General features: G+C 36.3%; 1 protein-coding gene across 1 annotated transcript in view; it reads left to right on the forward strand.

The window, feature by feature from the left end:
• Cachd1 (cache domain containing 1) overlaps positions 1 to 19,390 on the forward strand; it is a 203,922-nt gene that overhangs the window by 65,703 nt on the left and 118,829 nt on the right. Inside the window, exon 2 of the mRNA XM_027949549.2 lies at positions 12,555 to 12,617. Coding sequence (XP_027805350.2) covers positions 12,555 to 12,617 — 63 coding nt within the window. The remainder of the gene's footprint in view (positions 1 to 12,554; positions 12,618 to 19,390) is intronic.

Here is a 19,390-nt window from a genome sequence, read left to right on the forward strand (position 1 = left end):
AAAATAAAAATAAAAATTAAGAGTGGGAAACTAAAAGCTGGGAGATGTATGTATTTGGTCCTGTCTCTGGATGGTGACCTCTCATGTACCTTCATGAGGGCTTGATTTCCTCTTTTGCCAAGTGTCTTTAAGTAATACCAAATCTTTTATTTATCATTAAATATGTATTAGATTTGTGTTGGTGAGTATTCTAGATATTGGATATTCAGAGAAAATGACAACAGTTTTAATACTGAGGGTGCTTAACTATTCTAGCTGATTGCCCCATTAATTCTAGTTGCAAATCTAGTAGGTAGCAATTATCCTGTTCTGCCTCTGTGGTCCTGGAGGCATGTTGCTTAAATTTCCATGAGGAAATTGGCTCAGAAGGCTTAAATAATTTGTTCTGACTCATAGATAGCTGAAATCCGATGGTTCCAAAACCCAGTGATAGTTCCCATATTAGGCTGCCTCTCCAAATGAGCAAAGAATTGTTTTTGCCCTTTGTGAGGGTGGCTACTAATGCTTATAAGTAAATATTTGCACTAAAACATGAAAATAAATATCCAGTGACAGTACCAAAGGGGGTTTAAATTTTGACTCTGTTGGGTAGGTCTGGGAAGACTAGCCATGGATGCTATTTGAAGTGTAGCTGATCAATGCATTTTCCCCTCTCTCATATCACCTTAATATGTACTAGTTGGATTTTTAGACTACTCATCTCCCTTCTCCAGATACTCGTTCAACTCTGAACAAAGGAGTTATTTGTTGAGCAATGCTAGATTGGGAGGGACCCAGCACTTCTGCAACATATTTCCCAACTTCAGCTAATTTTCCTGGGCTCTTTGGCATATGCTTCCAAAGCCTTGGGCTGAAGTAAACTGAAGATTTAGAGTTTTCTCAGATAGGTTTTCCTCCTAGCTACTATCAGTAATCAAGGGATAAGTCCCTTTCTCAAGGACCCTATATTTGCATGTGATTTTCTAAAGAAACTTAGAGAAGCTAGTTTGTTCAGACTAGGAACCAAACATATAAAGTCATGGGGAGCTGCAAAGTCACAAATGGATCTTCAGAGTCAAAGTCATTTACTGAAACTAGTTTTGGTAAAGGTCTGGTCACCTTGGAAGTCTTCAGAAATGCTGATTTGAAAGAGTTCCTTCTTTTTGAAGGATTTTTTTAAAGTGACGGTTTCTTGATCTCTGAAGATATTTAAGAAATAAAGTGCTGCGTATTTATTGAACTTCACAAAATCCCTCACAGGTTGCTATTACTATCACCTCCACTTTACAAATTAAGAAATTCAATACAAGTCTAACCTTTTCAAGGCCAAAATTACTGGGAGGTAGCAAAAGAGGAATTTGTTGTTTTTAAGTCCTTTCTACCTCCCCCCCTTTTTTTAAACCCTAAAAACCTGAAGAAAACTTCTACCAAAAAAAATTTTTTTTCATGCAAATATTGCAATTCTGAACCCAGAGAGCCATCATTCAACCAAGATGTTAGTTAATAATTATTGTTGAGAATCATGGCATGTTGTCCTGGAGGCTTCACAGGACAGGACTGTTACCATGGTATTCAATATGGGTGACAGGCACCCTGCCTGTGAGAGCTTGAAATGATGCAGTCAGGAGGACTTGGGAGACATTTTTTATGTAATCATACTAGCATCACAATTATTCCATAAAGGCTAACTGCTTTGATTCATGTCCTAAATTTCCACAATTAAACTCATTATTTTTAAGAATGAATCTATTTAAATTTTCATCTTAAAAAATGTATCCTATCAATTCTTGGCCACTCTCTGTGCAGCAAATTTCAGAGATATATCTATAATTATGTAACAATTTAATGTAGATTTCATCAGAAAATAAAAGTTTCTCCAAATATCCATATGACAGAAAGTTTTTAGCATTAGTAGATTTCCAAAAGCCTGAGAACTGGCATTTCAGTAAAATTCTTGCACAATTGTAGGGTAGAAATTTTAGGCTCACAGTATTTTATAGAATCTAACTCAGTTTTCCATCTTATGAGTAAAAGAAACTGCTTAGGAAGGTTAAGTGACTTCCCCAGGCCATAGAACTAGTTTGTACCCAGCTTTAATTTGACATTATTTAAATAAAAGAATATACCAGAATCATACTTATAAAAACAGTATAAATAAACAATTCATTTGAAAAACATCCCAAACTGCCTAACAGTAGCATATTTTGAAGTGCAACTGCAATTTCATTGTAAATTTCAACAGTTGTTTTTCATTAACTTATTTTAAAATTGTTTTTTTTAATCTTTTATTTATTTTTTTAATTTTTTATTGGTTGTTCAAAACATTACAAAGCTCTTGACATATCATATTTCATACATTAGATTCAAGTGGATTATGAATTCCCAAGTATTTCTCATTCTGATTCCACAAGCCCACCCCATGCAAGCACTACAAGGATTGCAAAATTGAATAAAACAGTCCCTAAAAGGATGCTGTATTCTTACAAGGGAGATAAGACATGTGGGAAACTCCAATTCGAGGTCCTTCTCACTCACACTATCAGATGATCCATTCATTTGGTTCTTAGAATTGTCCTACACACTTGGGATCTAACCCCTGATTTTCTAAATGGACTAAAATTTTTTTTTTTCTTTAGGAGAGGGCTTAGGAAAGTGGGTCTATGGCTCTGAGCATATGGAATGTAAACATTCTTAAAGTACCTATCTCATCATATGACTCTCCAGTTAAGACCCTTTGAACGTCTCTTCATTTCTTAGCAAATGTATATTCATTTATAAAAAAAAAATATGACTAAGTGCCTACCCATCTGCATAAAATCCAACTCTTCCTGGCTTGAAACCCTCCACCACCCATCCCCATCCATATTACTCCATTTAGTTCAGGTTCCTTTCCAAAATATCCCCTTAGGATACTTGACTTTCTGTTACCACATGTGACTTACATCGTAAGTACTGGCTTGAGATCCTGTCTAGAAAGTGAACTTTTCCAGGCAGGAAACAATGGTCTTATCTTGAAATACTCAGGCCAATGCTTAGTGAGCCCTTTCTAAAGTTCTTTTGAGGCCAAAGGGTCTAGAATGTAGAGTCCATACAGACAGTAGTTTTTGTCTGTTAGGCTCACTCTTGTCTCCCTCGGGTCTAGAATAGTACTTGGCCAAAGTAGGGACTTCATAAATATTTCTTTATGGATGCATACTATGTGCTAGGCCCTCAGTGAATTCTTCAAAATGTTCTTCAAATGTTCTTTCTCTCTTTTCCTATTTAAACCCTACTTCAAAGTCAAGCTCATGTCCCATTTCTTTGGAATTTCCCCCTCTGCTGAACTCTGACAGCAACCTGGGTCTATGCCAAACAACGGAGTTCATGCCAGAGTCTGTATTACATTGTTCACTGTTAATTCTTCTTCAGTTTCTTCATTAATGTCATCTCCCAATGAGAGCATAAACTCCTTAAGGGCATGGGACCATATTTTACATGGCTTCCAATTCCTTCAGAAAGGACTTGATTGACTCAGATATTAATTAAACATCAGCTGTTTAAGTCTGAAAGGTAAAATAGTTCAGTGTTTCCATTCCCTTTGTCCTTAATGAATAGATTCCCAGGGACCTGTGCATTTGGGTGGGTTTTTACATACACAGAAAACTGAATATTGAAGGCTAGTACAAATAAGTACTACCCCCAGAAAATAAATGTGCAAGCATTAAATACCTCCTTTAAATTTTTTTTTTTCTTTCAAGGTGAGTCAAAATTTGTCTCAGTGGAGATCTGGAGGTGTAAGGGAAGGAATTTGAATTCAGGAGAGTAAAAGTAGGGGAGTGGAAATTTGGCACCATCTGCAAAGCATTTGGGCAACTTGACTTTCCATTTCTGAGAGGTTGCCGTGTGCATTGTCATGAATGTTGCTTATAGTCAAGTTACATTGGCTCAGCTGAATCTTTCTAACATGTGGAACTGATTTACTTGCCTTTCCCACCCCTCTTTCTCCCTTTGAAAACCAAAACAACAATAACAACAACAACAACAAAAACCCCAGTAACCCTTCAGAAGCTTTATTGCATTTGCATTTGAGGAAGTATTTCTGGCTTGTTTTGCTTGCCTTTGTTCTCTGTGTTCATGTTTGCCTACCCCCTCTCCCGCTTTTTACCCCCTCTCCAGCTTTTGAATGCTCCAACAGGAAATCAAATGATCAAGACTAGAAACTTTGCTTGCTGAGATGATTGCCTTAGATTTTCCCTGCTAAATCAGAGTGCAGGCTGTTTCTTTTTCTTTTGAGGAATAGAGTGGCCCAAAACAGACAGCCCTTTGTAAAGGTGACACTTATCACCAACTTGTGACTCTGCCACATGCTTTCTTACTATTCAGAGCTCATGTTGGTTTGAAGGGTGTTAAAGGCCATCAGACTAAGGAATTCATAATTTCAAGTATCCAAGTGGCTGTGTGTGTGTGTGTGTGTGTGTGTGCATGCGCGTGTATATGTGTTAGAGCCTAAAGGGACTGGGAAGGAAGAAATTGGGGAAAGGACTTTGATAATACAAAGAGAGTTAATAGATTTTTTTATCTTGTTTTTCTCTTTCTTTTTTTAATTGATTTCATTTTTTAAAATACACGACAGCAGAATGCATTACAATTCTTATTACATATATAGAGCACAAATTTTCATATCTTTGTATATAAAGTATGTTCATGGCAATTCATGTCTTTAAACATGAACATTGTTTTTTTTTTCATTAAAATTCTTATTACACATATATACCACAATTTTTCATATCTCTGTTTGTATATAAAGTATGTTGACATCCAATTTGAGTCTTCATACATGTACTTTGGATAATGATGTTCATCACATGGACTTTTCCCTTTTTGCTAGCTGGTTGAATAACCAACCAAAATATAATAATGATCCGTGTGATTTAATGTGTAGATTAATGGGTACACACATGCTTTTCATACTTACTATGTGCAATACAGAGCATTAAAGAATCATGGTATGGACCAGTTTTCAAAAAACTTATAAGGCTAGAACCTAGAAATCCAAAACACTTGAAGGAAATAAAGTAAAAATAAATAATATTATTTTTTTTTCCTGAGCAGTCAGGCATCAGGTTTTTTCTCCTTCATGTATATTTAAATTTTCTATAGTGAATATGTTTAATTGTGGCATAGGTAGTCTTTGCTACAGAAGTTTATGGAAAGGAGAAATTACCATCACCACCATCTCCAACTGAGATGTGGGACTTAAGTTGGTAAATATCTATGCAGGTATTTTTGGTTTCCTCATATCTGCAACTATCAAAGAATGACTGTCATTAAAGAGCTTATTTTTTAAAAATTATTTTTAGTTGTCAATGAACCTTTAATTAATTTGTGGTGCTGAGAATCGAACTGAGTACCTCATACATGCTAGGTGAACTCTACCACTGAGCTACACCCCAGCCTAAGAGACTATTCTTCAAGGTTAAATATGATAAAATAATAACTATAATAAAGGTGTATGTGATACATGTGTGATATTTTGAAAACACTGTATAAATTCATCTTTACATTTATGAAATGGATGAGTTCATATATATACATAAAACCTACCGTCTGACAGATGTAAGATCTATGTAAGTATTAGCTATGGGCATTATTTATAGCAACCTTAAAACAAAATAAGGAAGTCTGTGGGAGCTGGGACGTGTGTACCTGGAATACAGTTGATTTGTACAAGGTCATCCATTGTTGTCACTGATTAGTTTTGTTTTAAACTCCCAGTGTAGGCCTCTTCCTCTGCCATGGTTTTCAGTAACTAAGCATTTTCCTTCATTACAAAATTGGAATAGCCCTCTTTCTTTCCTGGCACTGTGACATTCAAGATCTAATTTTTATGGTGAGGATCAAATATAAGCACCTGCATTTACTTTCTCCTCCACAAGTTCTTGCGGTGGTGATCCAGTGCAAATGCTTCTTTCTAAAATCTACTTATATCTCAGAATGTAGGCCATGTTCTGAATTTGATAGATCTTTGAAAAATGGTCTATCTGTTATAAGGGAAGTATGTGTTCAGTTTTGAGATGGGGGAAGAAGGAAAGAAAATAAGAGTTTAGAGTCTCCATGCACAGGCAAGCCCTATTACTATTTTGGCCAATGTCTCTAGTTTCCATAAGTTTTTCTCTATTAGAATGATCTTTGCATGGAGGACTGTACATAAATGTTAGATTAAAGCTGCCTTTGCATCCAGACCTGGCCACATACTTACTAATGGTCAACTTTGGACAAGTTAAACACTCAGAACCTTAGTTCTGAGGACTTGGTTACTACTATGAAGGATTGCTGTGAATGTTTTGAATGTTGTAAATATTGTGAAAGTGTGTTGTAAAGCACCTGAATACATTCCTGCCCCTTGTCATATACATAACATTATTATGTGTAGCACACGGACACAAACATATAATTAGGACATTTAAATACTGATTTAAAAATATAAACAAGAACAAAAATTATTAAAGACATGCATTTAATAGCTACAAAATATGCTTTTGATTGGCTGAAAAATAATCAATTCCCTGTTGTTGGATATTTTGGTTACTTTCAGTTTTTTCTTTTTAGTGGTAACCTTTCCAATACTCTTACCAAACTATTATCTTGAACCACCTGTATCCAGAATTAACAAGTTCAGAGATTTAAAAAATGACCAAGATTTATAGGAACAGATTGTGACCTCAGAATGCACAGTGATTCGCTTCCTTGGAGAACGTCATTTCTTCTGGGCCTTCCATATGTGTAATTAAGTGAGGTTAAATAGTCTGGTAAAAATCAGACAGTGTCTAATCTAGGCAGGGGGTGGTGCTTTAAAACCTGGTAAAAGACTATTCATGGGGTACATATAGAGGAAAATAAAGCCATGCATGTTTTCTTTCTTGAAACACTTCAATTAAGTTCCTTTTAATTCCATTTCCAGTGATTTTTTTTTTTTTGAGTTTGTTTAAATGACAGTCTTTCTCTTTTAGTGGTTAGCGCTGGCCAACTTCTTGAGATAACAATGGTGACCTCTATTTTTCTCCCCTTTGGCCACAATGCCTAGAATCATAGGAACAAATCCAGAGCAGAATGAAGCTATTAGTGAACTGCCAGCCATATGGGCTGGCCACAGAGACCCATAACAGCAAGAGAATACACTTTGGAATAAAAACTCAGACCACATTTTCTTAGTGAGGATCAGGGAGGGAGATCAACAGAATGTCGTTAGCTTGTCGAGGTATTTATTTCCTCGCTACGGTATTTTGCTGTAGCATTCATTTAAATATCTAGTTAAAATTTGGCAGAGCTATTAGTGGAGTGGAGGTGGGACTGACTGTCTGGACTGATCGTCTTATTAAACACTCATGTAATTGTTCCTGTTCCAGCAAAGTGAGATTCTCTTGCCATCTGTTAGGCAGGCTCAATTAAATAGATTTGGGAGGGGAAGAGATGGTGGATGGGAGGGTGTATCAGCAGAGTGGGCAATGAGGATGGGGAAGGGCAAGGGACAGCCTTCAGGAGGTAGAGGGAAGCAGGCTACAGTTCCCACTCCACCCACAGGACAGAATGTTTGTCTCCCTGACCCCTCCTTAAAGTAAAAGTAAGAGGAACTATATACATTCGTTACTATTTTTCTCTTTAATTTTTTAACTTCATTTGAGTTGACCATCATCTTTTGGGAAGGGGTGGAGGCAGAGCTTAAGAAATGAATAGAAAGTACCAAGGGTAATCTTGATTAAATTGTGTTATATACCTTTAGAACATTCAGGTTGGATAAAACTCATGTAAGAATACCTTTTTTTTTTTCCTCGCTGAAAGTCAGGTTTGTTCAGTACTGTTGGATGGAATAAGTAATGTTACATACTTAAAGATTGATGGAGCAATTAATATGTAGCCTCAGGAAAGGCTCAAGAGACCTTACCTCTAAATTGCCAGGTGACTCTTCAGTCAGTACAGCCTCAGTTCCATTGGGATTAGGGAGACAGTTTATGTTTTTCTTTGAGTACTTAATAATAGCCAGTTAATAGTTTTTGTTTTTTTTTTTAATTTTTTTCTTTTTTAAAATTCAGTTTTAAAAATATATGATAGTATTTGAGTGGAGTATATTTTAGACTGCCTAGCGTGTATGTTAAAAGTACATTTGTTGAAGTCTAGTGTAATTATAAAATGTGTACAAAGTTAAGTGTACAGCTAAATAAATTCTCACACAGTCCAGGAGCCAGTACCCAGATGGAGCATTGGATCATTTCAGTGTTCCAAAAGCCCCTTCATGTGCTGTTCTATTCATTCTCCACAAAGAGTAATCCCTATCCAGATTTCCAAGAGGATAAATTAGCTTTTTTGGTTTTGAATTTGACATAAGTGGAATTATACACTCTGTATTCTACTGTCTGGTTTCTTTCACTCGATACTATTTTGTGAGATTCATCATGTTGATGAATGTGGCAATTGTTCATCCTCATTGCTGAATATCCTATTATGTGAGTGTATTGAATAGATCACAATTTGTTTTCCTGTTGCTAATAGGACTTGGGTATTTCCTAGGTTGGAGCTGTTATGAATAGTGCTGCTATGAACATTTTTGTACTTTGATGAATATATGACCACATTCTGCTGGATATTTACCAAGGTTGGGAATTGCTGGGTCAGAATATGTGCATTTAATTAACTTTAGAAGATACTTCCAGTTTTCCAAAGTGTTTGCATTAATGAGAGAAAGGTCAGTTTTGTCTTCAGATCAGAATATTCAGTTCTCATGAACATAAGAATAAGACATTTATTGTTTTCTTTTAATTATGGAAATCAGTAATGAGGATTTATTATTAGAAATTCATTCATTATTAGAAAGATTTCCACTTTAAAACTACACATCTATTTTAGTGATATTTTTACCATACAATAAACCATTTTTACTTTTAATATTTGAGAACTGTTTAAAACAGGAGCAATGAATGGGCAGTGGTGGGCAGAATCTTTGGCTTTACTTCTAGGGATTTGTAAACCAAGGACAGTTTTGACTCCCCACGGGTTCTGTGCAAATTAAGAGCTCAAGTTTCGGGATTCTTTTTGGTTCTTCAGGAAGTTTGAATAGGGAAAGTAACATCTTGGAATAGAGTGCAGAATACCTACCTGCCGCCCCTTCCCTGACCCCCGTTAGTGGGAGTGAATCATCAGAGAGGACTGAAGAATCTGACCTGTTGGGATTACTCATCATTTTCATGTTTTAGGAAAACTCTTCCTTTCCATTTTCATTTTTTAGTCCTCTAACAACCAGGTCTATAATAGCCTCAAGATCACTAAAATGTAGGCTAGGTTATATAATTTTGAATTCCTGGATTTCACATTACCCCTACCACACTACAAAACCCCACTCACATTCTGTTTCGTCTATAATTCACATAGCAATAAAAAGAATAAAAAACTAAAACCTTTGTCTGGGACTTTTTAATTGCTTCTTGACATTATACCTTGCTTAAAATAAAATAGGTATAAGGAAATCAAATCTTCATTTTCTGTTCTACATACAGGCATTAGGATTCCTAGAGTATACTGAACAAAAAGGCATTATAAATAAAAATTTTAATAGTTCAGCTAAAAGCAATGCCCATTTTTAACCGAAGACCTTGGTTCAGAACTCAGCACTTCAATTTTTTTTTTAACCTGGGATATATTTTCTAACCTTTGAGCTGTAGCTCTTTGAACCTGTGAAGTTTGGTTTCTGATCCCTGCCCTGCCTACCACATACAGTTGTGAGGAGCAAATGCAATAATTCATGTGAAAGTGTGAACTATGAAAGTGCTAAGTTTTTGAGAGCTGAGCTTAGTAAGCGTGTTTTAAGAAAGACGATTACTGTCCCTTGACCTAGAGCACAGTGGAAATTCACTCTGTATCCTGAGATCTTGTGCACATCCATAAGGCTGACATTTTAACCTTGTACCCACTATGGCTGGTTGGAACATGTCTAGTTGTCCTGGCTTCTCCCTAAACTTCTGAAACTTAAACTAAACTCCAACACTGAAGCATGGGGAAGGAGAAGGGACAGAATTTATTTGCTTTGGTGATAGCACCAAACTATGACCCTAACATGTTATTTTTCATTGCTGGGTGATTAGAGGGTGGTGCTCTCATCTTGGACTTCTTAATTGCTTTTAAATTTTTCATTTACTCAACCACATTTATTAGGTGTAGAGAATATAAAAATGTTTACAAGCCATGAAAGGATCTACATAAAAATATTAGTCATCATTACTGTTAAGATAATAAGTAAAATAGAATTTGGAACAACCACATGGACCCATTCCCAGCGTGTATTCTTTAGTACTACTGAGTAGTTCATCTTTCTTTTAACAAAAGGAGATGAAGTATCTGATTTGGCCCTTGTGGGTATTGGCTTGAGCAGTGGATCTGGTTTGCTTCCTGGAAGCAATCCAGGCCTCACTTACTAGTAACTTCCAGGAGGACCACCTTCCAAGTTAGGACAGGTACTGTGTTCATTGGGATGTCACTGCCATAAAAAAAATAAAAAAAGAAATTGATTATATTTATCAAGATGAATGTAATCATTAATCACTACTTCACCAATCACTACATGAACTATGTTACTCTTGGTGCCAAACAATTTTGAAAATCAAATTTTATAAAAATATTGAATATTTTCTGGGAGTCTGAGTGGTAATGACATAAGACCAGCCTCCAGAAAATTGGGAGTGCAGGCGTATAGGTTCATAATTCCTTTTTCAAAATGAGATATGTTTTATGATTCAGAATCCTGATACCCATTGAGATCTGGAGTAGAACCATATAATTAAGTGCATTAGCGGGTGTGTGCATCAAAATGAATGACTTTGTGATTTTGTTGGGCTATAAATACACATCAGTTCTCATTAGCTTTTATTATCAGGTAAGTCCAGGATATGCCATATTTTGCTAACAAATATATTACATAAAACTTGATTTTTCAGAGCATTTGGAATTTTGGAATACACATAGGGATTGTTGATCTACCATAAATAATGTTAGCTCCCAATAGGACTAATTTTTATCTGTATAAAGCAACAAGCTAGGAAATTCTAAGACAGAGAACCAGATCTGGAAAATATGCACACAAGGCAGACTATGTGCATTGCACTAGGCTTCTAATAAATACACTTCTTTCCTCATCTCTATAATGGAGACAATAGCACCTATCACAGATGTGTTTTGAAGACTGAAATAAGTAAGTAGATGTGTAATGTGCCTAGATGTCCATTCCAGATATGCATTCAATAAGTATTAGCCAGCATTCTTATTATGAATATTTCAAGAAATCTATAATAAAATCCTATCAACAGAGTCATTTTCAGAAAAGAAATGTACAATCTGTTGAATGAATGAGTGGCCCACTAGAAAATGATGGGTGGCACCATGACGATTCTCAATTATAGTTTTCCAAGCTGTGATTCCATTCCTGTCTTTCCTAAGTTTATTTGCTTCTCTCCACCTTGTATTCCCCCTCCCCCTCCCAGCCCCGACAGCTTGATCTTTCTTCATTTGCATTCTGTTTAGATTGTACAGAGCTTGATGAACTTGGCACTTATCTTCCTCACCACAGCCATGCAGGTGTGTAAGGCTGCCTGGGAAGCCATCCGAGATGCTGACAAACTCTTGGCAACAGGATAGAAAGGAAAAAGGATATTTTGGCTGACAACTTCAGATCTGACTCCTTACTCATCTGGAGAGTTCAGTGGTATCTTTAAAGCTTTAAGATAGAGGATGAGGTTGCTGATCTCTTTTTGTGCCTCCCATAGAGGCCTATTACTTGGATTCTCCTTTTTCAGTTGGTTGTACTTTCATCTCTTGGGATTGCCCGGTTAAAGCTACGGATTGGTCAGGTCCTAAGTCTGTGAAGACATGTTAGCTGCAGGCAGTGTGCAGAGGAGTAGGTAGGTGTGAGGTAGGCAGGGGCTGCTGGAAGAATGTGTGTGTTGTGTGCCGTGGCTCGGCCTAACATCTTGGCAAGGCTGTCGTGTTTCCTGGCATGTGAGAACTGGATCTTCTCTTAAGGCCACACATAGTTGGCAAGCCCCATTATGTTACTCTCCCAAGGGGGTGCTTGAGTAACGAAGGTGATAGGTAGGTAATATTGGGTAGGTATTGGCTGGATGGGGCCATGAGAGAATGTGGAAAGAATCCTTTTTAAAGAACTTTATTGCATTAGATTTTAGTGTCTGTAAACAATTACAGCATTCAGGGAGTGCAGGATTTAAATGAGAAACACAACTTTGTCAGATTATACCAGTCGGATAAAATGGCATGGGCTCCGGAAATCTATAATTAAATGTATTTTTTGAAAATGAAAAAATATAGTGTAACATCTGGTTTATTTCACTACAGAAGTGCCTGGGTAATGCTTATGTAAGCGTGATTGACTTTGGCTGGTATTTGGGTTCTTCTCTGTAAAATTACTGTATTTTAATTAAGTTTTTTTTCTACTTGATTCTGTTTATCTTGTATGTAATAAATTACTCACACACAGAAAATGATGTCTTATTTAGAAAATCTAATGTTGGTTTGTTTTTTTTCTCTTTTTGTTGCAGCGGATATTCAACTCCTTTGTTTACACTGAGAAGATCTCAAATGGAGAAAGCGAAGTACAGCAGGTAAGAGCAGTAGAGCACTTGGCATTGCCCAACTTTGCCTGACTTTTAGCCGTGCTTTGTTACTCTTTCCTCACAATATCCACCAGAGGTTCCCTGTCACTCTCATTATATGCTTTTGTGGACATTTCATGCATAAGGATGAACACCTCCTACTTGAATTTCAGCGCAATGATTATGTGGAAGGTTTTCTTCTGTTTGTGTTATATCTTGGAAATATTTAATCTCTTTTGTCTTTAACATCTCTAAACTATTAAAAAAATATTTCATCTACTGTAGAAAATAAGTGCCATGCTTTGGAATCAGACAAACCCCACATGAAATTCTGCTCTTACTATTTACTCTGTGGCCCTGGTAAACAAATTTTCTTTTTTGAATCATAGTTTCCCAATCTTAAATAAGGGGATCATAAAATCTAACTTTATGAGGTTGGAGAATTAAATGATGTCAAATTAACTGAGAATGAAATGGAATCATCTGTGTGGAAGGTACTGGCGTAGAGGCAGCTCATTAGATGTTGGCTTCTTTTGTTCTTTCTTCTTTTCTAGTATTTTCTCTTTGCTTCTTTTCTCCCATCTTCTTTCATTGCTCTGTGGAGTCATGAAGCTTTGAGGCCAGATTCTATTTACTTTATTTATAGCTGGCTTCAAATGGACTGCCTCCTAAATTAAAACAGTGTTGGTGAACATGGTCATAAATAATTGATCTGTGCTAGAAATGAAGAGTGGGAAAAAGGAGTTGGTTTTAATTTCAGCTCATCTACCAACTTCATTACAGTATGTGACTGTCAACTGGTCATTTGAAGCTAGGTTTGAAACTTAAGTAAAAGACAGAACCAAGCTAAAAACCAGACAGTGGTAAAGTGCTTCCACAGGATAAAAAGATAACCATGGTAAAATGCCAAATAATGTTAACTTTTTAAGTTTCTGTCCTTATTATATTCATGGAGAAAAGCCTGACTTGATCTGAACTTCAGTGCTATACAAGAAGAACAAGCTTTGCAAGTGTCATTAGAGTGAGGTTATTTATAGGACAGTTATTTATTTATAATAAATTACTGTGGTTTCATCTTGAAGTTCAGCATTTCCTGTTCATAGACACTGGCATTTTTATTGGTTTCTGCAGGTTAAATTTAAAGTAACCATGCATATAACTTTTTCTTAGCTTTAGATATTTTTAAATACTAATGTCTTGAGATTGTAATGAATATGATGTGGTTGGCTGCACCAAATCTTATTTTCATAATTCCTCTCTTATTTTTATTTCAACAAGCTAAAAAGTATTTTAGGATCATTAAATCTAGGAGGGTTTTAGAGGAGAAGATTGCTATAAAAAGCAGGAGGAAAGTTTTCTGTAGACCAAAGTCCATTTGATAACCTTTTAAAGAAACTGATCCAGGGATATCAGTTTTGCCTCTTTCCTCAAAGTAACAGATACAAGTTTGTATTTTGGCTGTTTTTAGTTGTGAACGCTGCTTTGTTTTCTCAGACTGATGCCATTGCTTTACTTGTCTAGCTATGAACATGTTTGGAAACCTTTAATATAGAAATCATAGCAGCTGATTAGCACTTATAGAACACCAGCATGAAAGCCATTTCGGTATTACCATCACATTGATGTTTACAATGTAATCTTGAAGGAAAGAGATTATCCTATCACAGATGAGGAAACTGAGGCTCCAAGAAGTAAAATAAGTTACCTGCAGTGTCAGGACTATTAAGTAGGATAGCTAGTTTTTGCCATGAGTTTGACACAAATTTTTGTTACCTGTATTTTTAAATTGATAAAATTTAATTTAGAAATGTATGTTTTCATTCAAAAGAGAAGTCTTTGCTGAACTCTTTATCTAAATAATTCAAGTAAGGGATTATCACGTAGTCATGTGTTCTTTTGTCTTCTCACCGTTTGTTAAAAAGCTCGATCTTAGACTGAGCCAGGAAATACTTACTTAAAAAAAAAAAAACAAAACACTTTTTAAAAAATTGTAGATGGACACAATATCTTTATTTTATTTAACTATTTTTATGTGGTACTGAGGATTGAACCCAGTGCCTCACATGTGCTAGGCAAGCGCTCTACCACTGAGCTACAACCCCACCCACAAAAATACTTATCTTTAACTTCTCTGCAATTTTGCCAGTCTAAGCTGAACAAATGGATCTTAGGTCCCTTTCCTATCTAGAATATCGAGATTCGTATATAATTATCATTTTTATTTATCCTAAATTTTAATATATTCAGATTCTAAATAATTTCTTCTCTTCTGACATCGTTTCTAGATCTTTTCATCACCGCAGTCACTATAACAACAACCGCCACCACCTTAAATGGTTACTTTTGCATAGCTGATGAAAAATTTGCTATCAGTTCATTATGATAAAAATTCTATGGGTATCACCATTTTATAGTGAGGAAACAGATTTCTGATATCAACTTCACATAATTAAAAACTGTCCGTAACTCTGGACTCCACGATCCTGGACAGCAGTGAGGGTGAAATCTGTGGGGAAGTGCCTACCTCTTACACTTCCCATTCTGTAACATGTTCCCCAACACTCACACTATTGTCCCCTTTGAACTTCAGAACACCAGGAAGCAATTAAGCTGGCTTTTTAAAAATTTGGGAAATCTTTTCATACATGTAAAGCTATGTATAAAACATATAGGTATAGAAAAAGAAGTATATTAAAATGAACATCCTAAGCTGCTACCCAGCTAACGAAATAAAACATTAACAAACAGAAAGCCCTTGTGTGACCAAAGGGTGTCTTTCTCCCAGAGGCAAGTTTGTTCTGATTTTTTTTGTTGTTGTTGTTAGCCATTTCCTTGTACTTTTTGTGTTTTAATTTGTTTTATTCATCCCCAAATTATTTTTCAGTTTGGTTATTGTTTTAGTCAGCTTTCTCACTGCTATGTCTAAGAGACCCGACAAGAACAATTTTAAAGGAGGTAGCAAAACTTCCTTTGGTATTCACAGTTTCAGAGGTGTGAGTCCATAGATGGTCAACTCCATTGTTCAAGGCCTGAGGTGAGACAGAAAATCATGGCAGAAGGGTGTGGTGAGGAAGAAAGCAGGTCAGTACATGGCCACCATGAAGGAGAGAGGGAGGGAGGAAGGGAGTTATGGGGGGGGGGGGAGAAACTACTCTAACACTGTGCTCTCCAGGGACAAAATATGCACCCCAAAGTCATGCCCCCAATGACCCACCTCCACACCCTATCTGCCTACAGTTACCACCTATGTCCAAATGCCCTAAATCTGTGTGTGTATGGACAGGTTGACTGTTCAGTTCAGGTTCAGTCGCCTCTCTGGAGCAGAGAGGTTTTGAGTGTTCTTCTTGACTGGACAATGCCAGCTGCTTCCACAGCAGTTCCCATGGGTTACTTCCCTGAGACCCTTTTATAAATGTGCTAATTTGCATCTTCTTCAGTACTACTCCATATATCTAATTTTGAATCCTTTGCCAATTTGAAGTGTCTAAAAGAGTATCATATGAGTGTAGTTTGTTTTGTTATGATTATTAATAAGGTTGAAATGACTTTTTACATGTTAGTATGCTTTTATGGATTTTTTTTTTCTTTTTTATTTTTTTTTTCCTTTTTTTGGTGTATGTATGTGTGCATGTGCATGTGTGTGTTGGGAATTCAACCATGGGCATATAAATTCTAGGCAAGTGCTCTATAGCCACAGCTATAGACTTTTTGTGTTGTTATGTCAAATGTCTATTAAAACCTTTATCAGTTTTTTTTTTTTTATTGTTGCTGAAATGTTTATTTTATAAGTGCTGTGTATTTTCTAGATCAGTGGTATCCAACGAGAACTTTCTGTGATGAGGCTGTTCCATACTCTCTAGTACAGCCAGCCGCTAGCTACTGTGACTATGGGTCATCTGAAATATATCTATAGCTACAAGTAATTACATTTAAAACTTAATACTTGACTTTAAAGTAGCTATACGTGGCTGGTCATTATCATATTAAATTGCCTTGTAGATGTGTTTTATAAATGTATTCTTCCATTTTTTTAGCTTGTCCTTTTACTTATTATTAAATCTTTTTAAAACATTTTTATTTTGTTGTTGATGGACTTTTATTTTATTCATTTATCTATATATGGTGCTGAAAATTAAGCCTGGTACCTCACATAGGCTAGCCAAGTGCTCTACCATTGAGCCACAACTCCAGCCCCTTACTTTAATAATATCTTAAAGAATTGAAGTTTTAATTTTCAATCAATTTTCAAACATCTGTCTTTCCTTTTTGTCTCTGCTCTCTGTGTTCTGTTAAGGAAATTCATTTCTACTCTCAAAGGTATGAAAGTGTTCTGCTATATTTTCTTATAAAATGTTCACCTCTCTCATTTAAGATTTATCCACCTAGAATTGATTTTGGTGTTGGATGTGAAGTAGACATTCAATTTCAGCTTTTCTCCATATGTGTTTTTAAAGATTCTAACACTCTCTATTGAACAGTCCATGCTAACTGTTTATGGTATGTTTCTGTTGCTAATCAAGTTTCCATGTGTGTGCAAGTTTGATTTGGTTCCACTGGTCTGTTTATCTCTCGTCATGCTAGTACCCTGCTCTCCCACTGACTTTTTATATCAGATTTTGATATCTGGCAGAATAACACTGTTCCCTCCAGTAATATTTCTTGATTTCTCCCAGAGCGAAGACTGGACATCTACCCCCTGGTGTCCTGGGTGATCATTGAAGTAGAAACTCAGTCTCCAGATTGTGCCCTTATTCCTAGACTCTGCAACCATAGTTTGGCACTCTCTCACTTTCCAGATTTCTTGCTTTCACTTTGTATGAGGTCTCAGTGCCCCTCACAGTGATTTTGTCCCCCATTCATGCCACTTCCTTTTACCAATGATAAAAACAGTTAAAACTGCTTGTAGGATATGTTTGAGATACCAAAAATAGGCTAGCTATTCAAAATAGATTATTGACTCTTAATTTGTGCTCTTAATTTTAGCTTACAATCTTTAGACGAGGGGGGAATCATTCTTTCCACGTGTTTGAACAATCTAAAATGACATAAATTTTCTATCCATCAGTATTTCTTCTCCTTCTCTATGCTGGGGATCAAACCCAGGGCCTGGTACATGATAGGCAAACACTTTACCACTAAGCTCCTGCCCCAACCCCCTCTGTCTATCATTTCTGTTTTGGGTTAATGAAAACTAGAGTCCCATGGATTCTTACTCTCTCCCATTATTAATCAAATCTTGTTGAGCTTTGGATTGTGTTTGCACATACTGTATAAAGTGTCAGGAAATCTAAAGTGTTGTTAATATCTCTGGTTAAGGAAGCAGAGTAATTAACACTAATAAAAACATTCTGTGGTTCCTGACTCTTACCACAGAACTCTTTATGGCGTACACATTCCTTGCTTTTACCCATTATTTCTTTCTTTTGGGTTAACCCCCAGAGTGTGGGTCTAAATTGCCTAACAATGTGTTTTAAATCTTGGATTATTTCACTATATGTAGTTTTGCTGCCAAGAAAACTATGGCAACAGTCTCAGAAAAATAAAAATCCATGCTCACATTCTTGTGTGAAACACCGCCCAGGGATTCCAGTTTTGAATATTTCAAGAAATTAAGTTGCATGTGCACATAAACACTACATAAAATGGCATCTGAATCAAGAAAAATAGATTTTTGTACAAATGGCCCAGAGAGTAGCAAAATATACTCCCTACAACACAGAGTAGTGAAGAGGAAACCAAAGGATACAGAGCTTCTTGGGACTTATTTCAAGAGTTCCTTTGGACTTTTTCTCCAGTACAATAGTAATTGTGCTAACAATTGACTTGATGAATGAAATGCCAGGTATATCTTCACAATTAATGTTTCAGAAACTACGGAATTTCCAGCAGCAATGATGATCGAGGACTTCAGAATTTTGTGAAATGGACAAGTGTGGTACAGGAACCACATGCCCAGGAAGTAGGCCTGATGGCTGGTTGAGGACATTCCTCTAGCAGTTCTTCCCCTTCTTCCTGACTTGGTTTTCAGGAACCCACCCTTGCTTCCTTACCTTCTGTGTCGCATTGCTATCTTTGTGAACCTTTGCCCTGGTGCTAACATGTCATGTGTCCACATGGGCTCTCACCTCCTTCAAGTCTTCTCAGATGTCACCATCTCAAGAATAGGATCACGGTGTTTAATACTTGAGCCCATCCCACTCCTCATACTCCTGATTTTCCCTTCCCCTGCTCTACAATTTCTTTTGTCCACATCATTTATAGCCTTTCTGGTTATAGGATATTGATATTGATATTACAACTAGTATGGAAGTAATCCCTTCTCCTTTACTTTCTGAAGAAATGTAAGATTGGTGTTAGGGCTGGGGATGTGGCTCAGTGGTAGAGCGTTTGCCTGACATGCATGAGGCCTAGGGTTCCATCCTCAGTATCTTAAAAAAAAAAAAAAATTCATGGTTATTTCTTCCTTAGTTTGGTACAACTCATCAGAGTACCATCAAGATGTGGGGCTTTCTTCATGAGATTTTTCCATCATTCAGCTTTTTAAATAGATATAGGTCGGTTTCAGTGGTATTGGTAGTTTTGATTTTATTTGCTTGTTTGTTTTTAAGATTTTTGTTTCATTCTTTGCCAGTTTTGGTAAGTTAATTCCCACCCTCCCCAACTCCCCAAGAGAGTTGTCCTTTGAATCTAAGATGTCAAATTGTTGTCATAAATGTGTTTATAATATTATTATCTTCTTAATATCTATAGGATGGTGAACAGTAGAGGAAAATCAAGAACAT

The sequence above is a fragment of the Marmota flaviventris genome, chromosome 10 (assembly GCF_047511675.1).
Source record: "Marmota flaviventris isolate mMarFla1 chromosome 10, mMarFla1.hap1, whole genome shotgun sequence".
In the NCBI taxonomy this organism is placed as follows: Eukaryota; Metazoa; Chordata; class Mammalia; order Rodentia; family Sciuridae; genus Marmota; species Marmota flaviventris.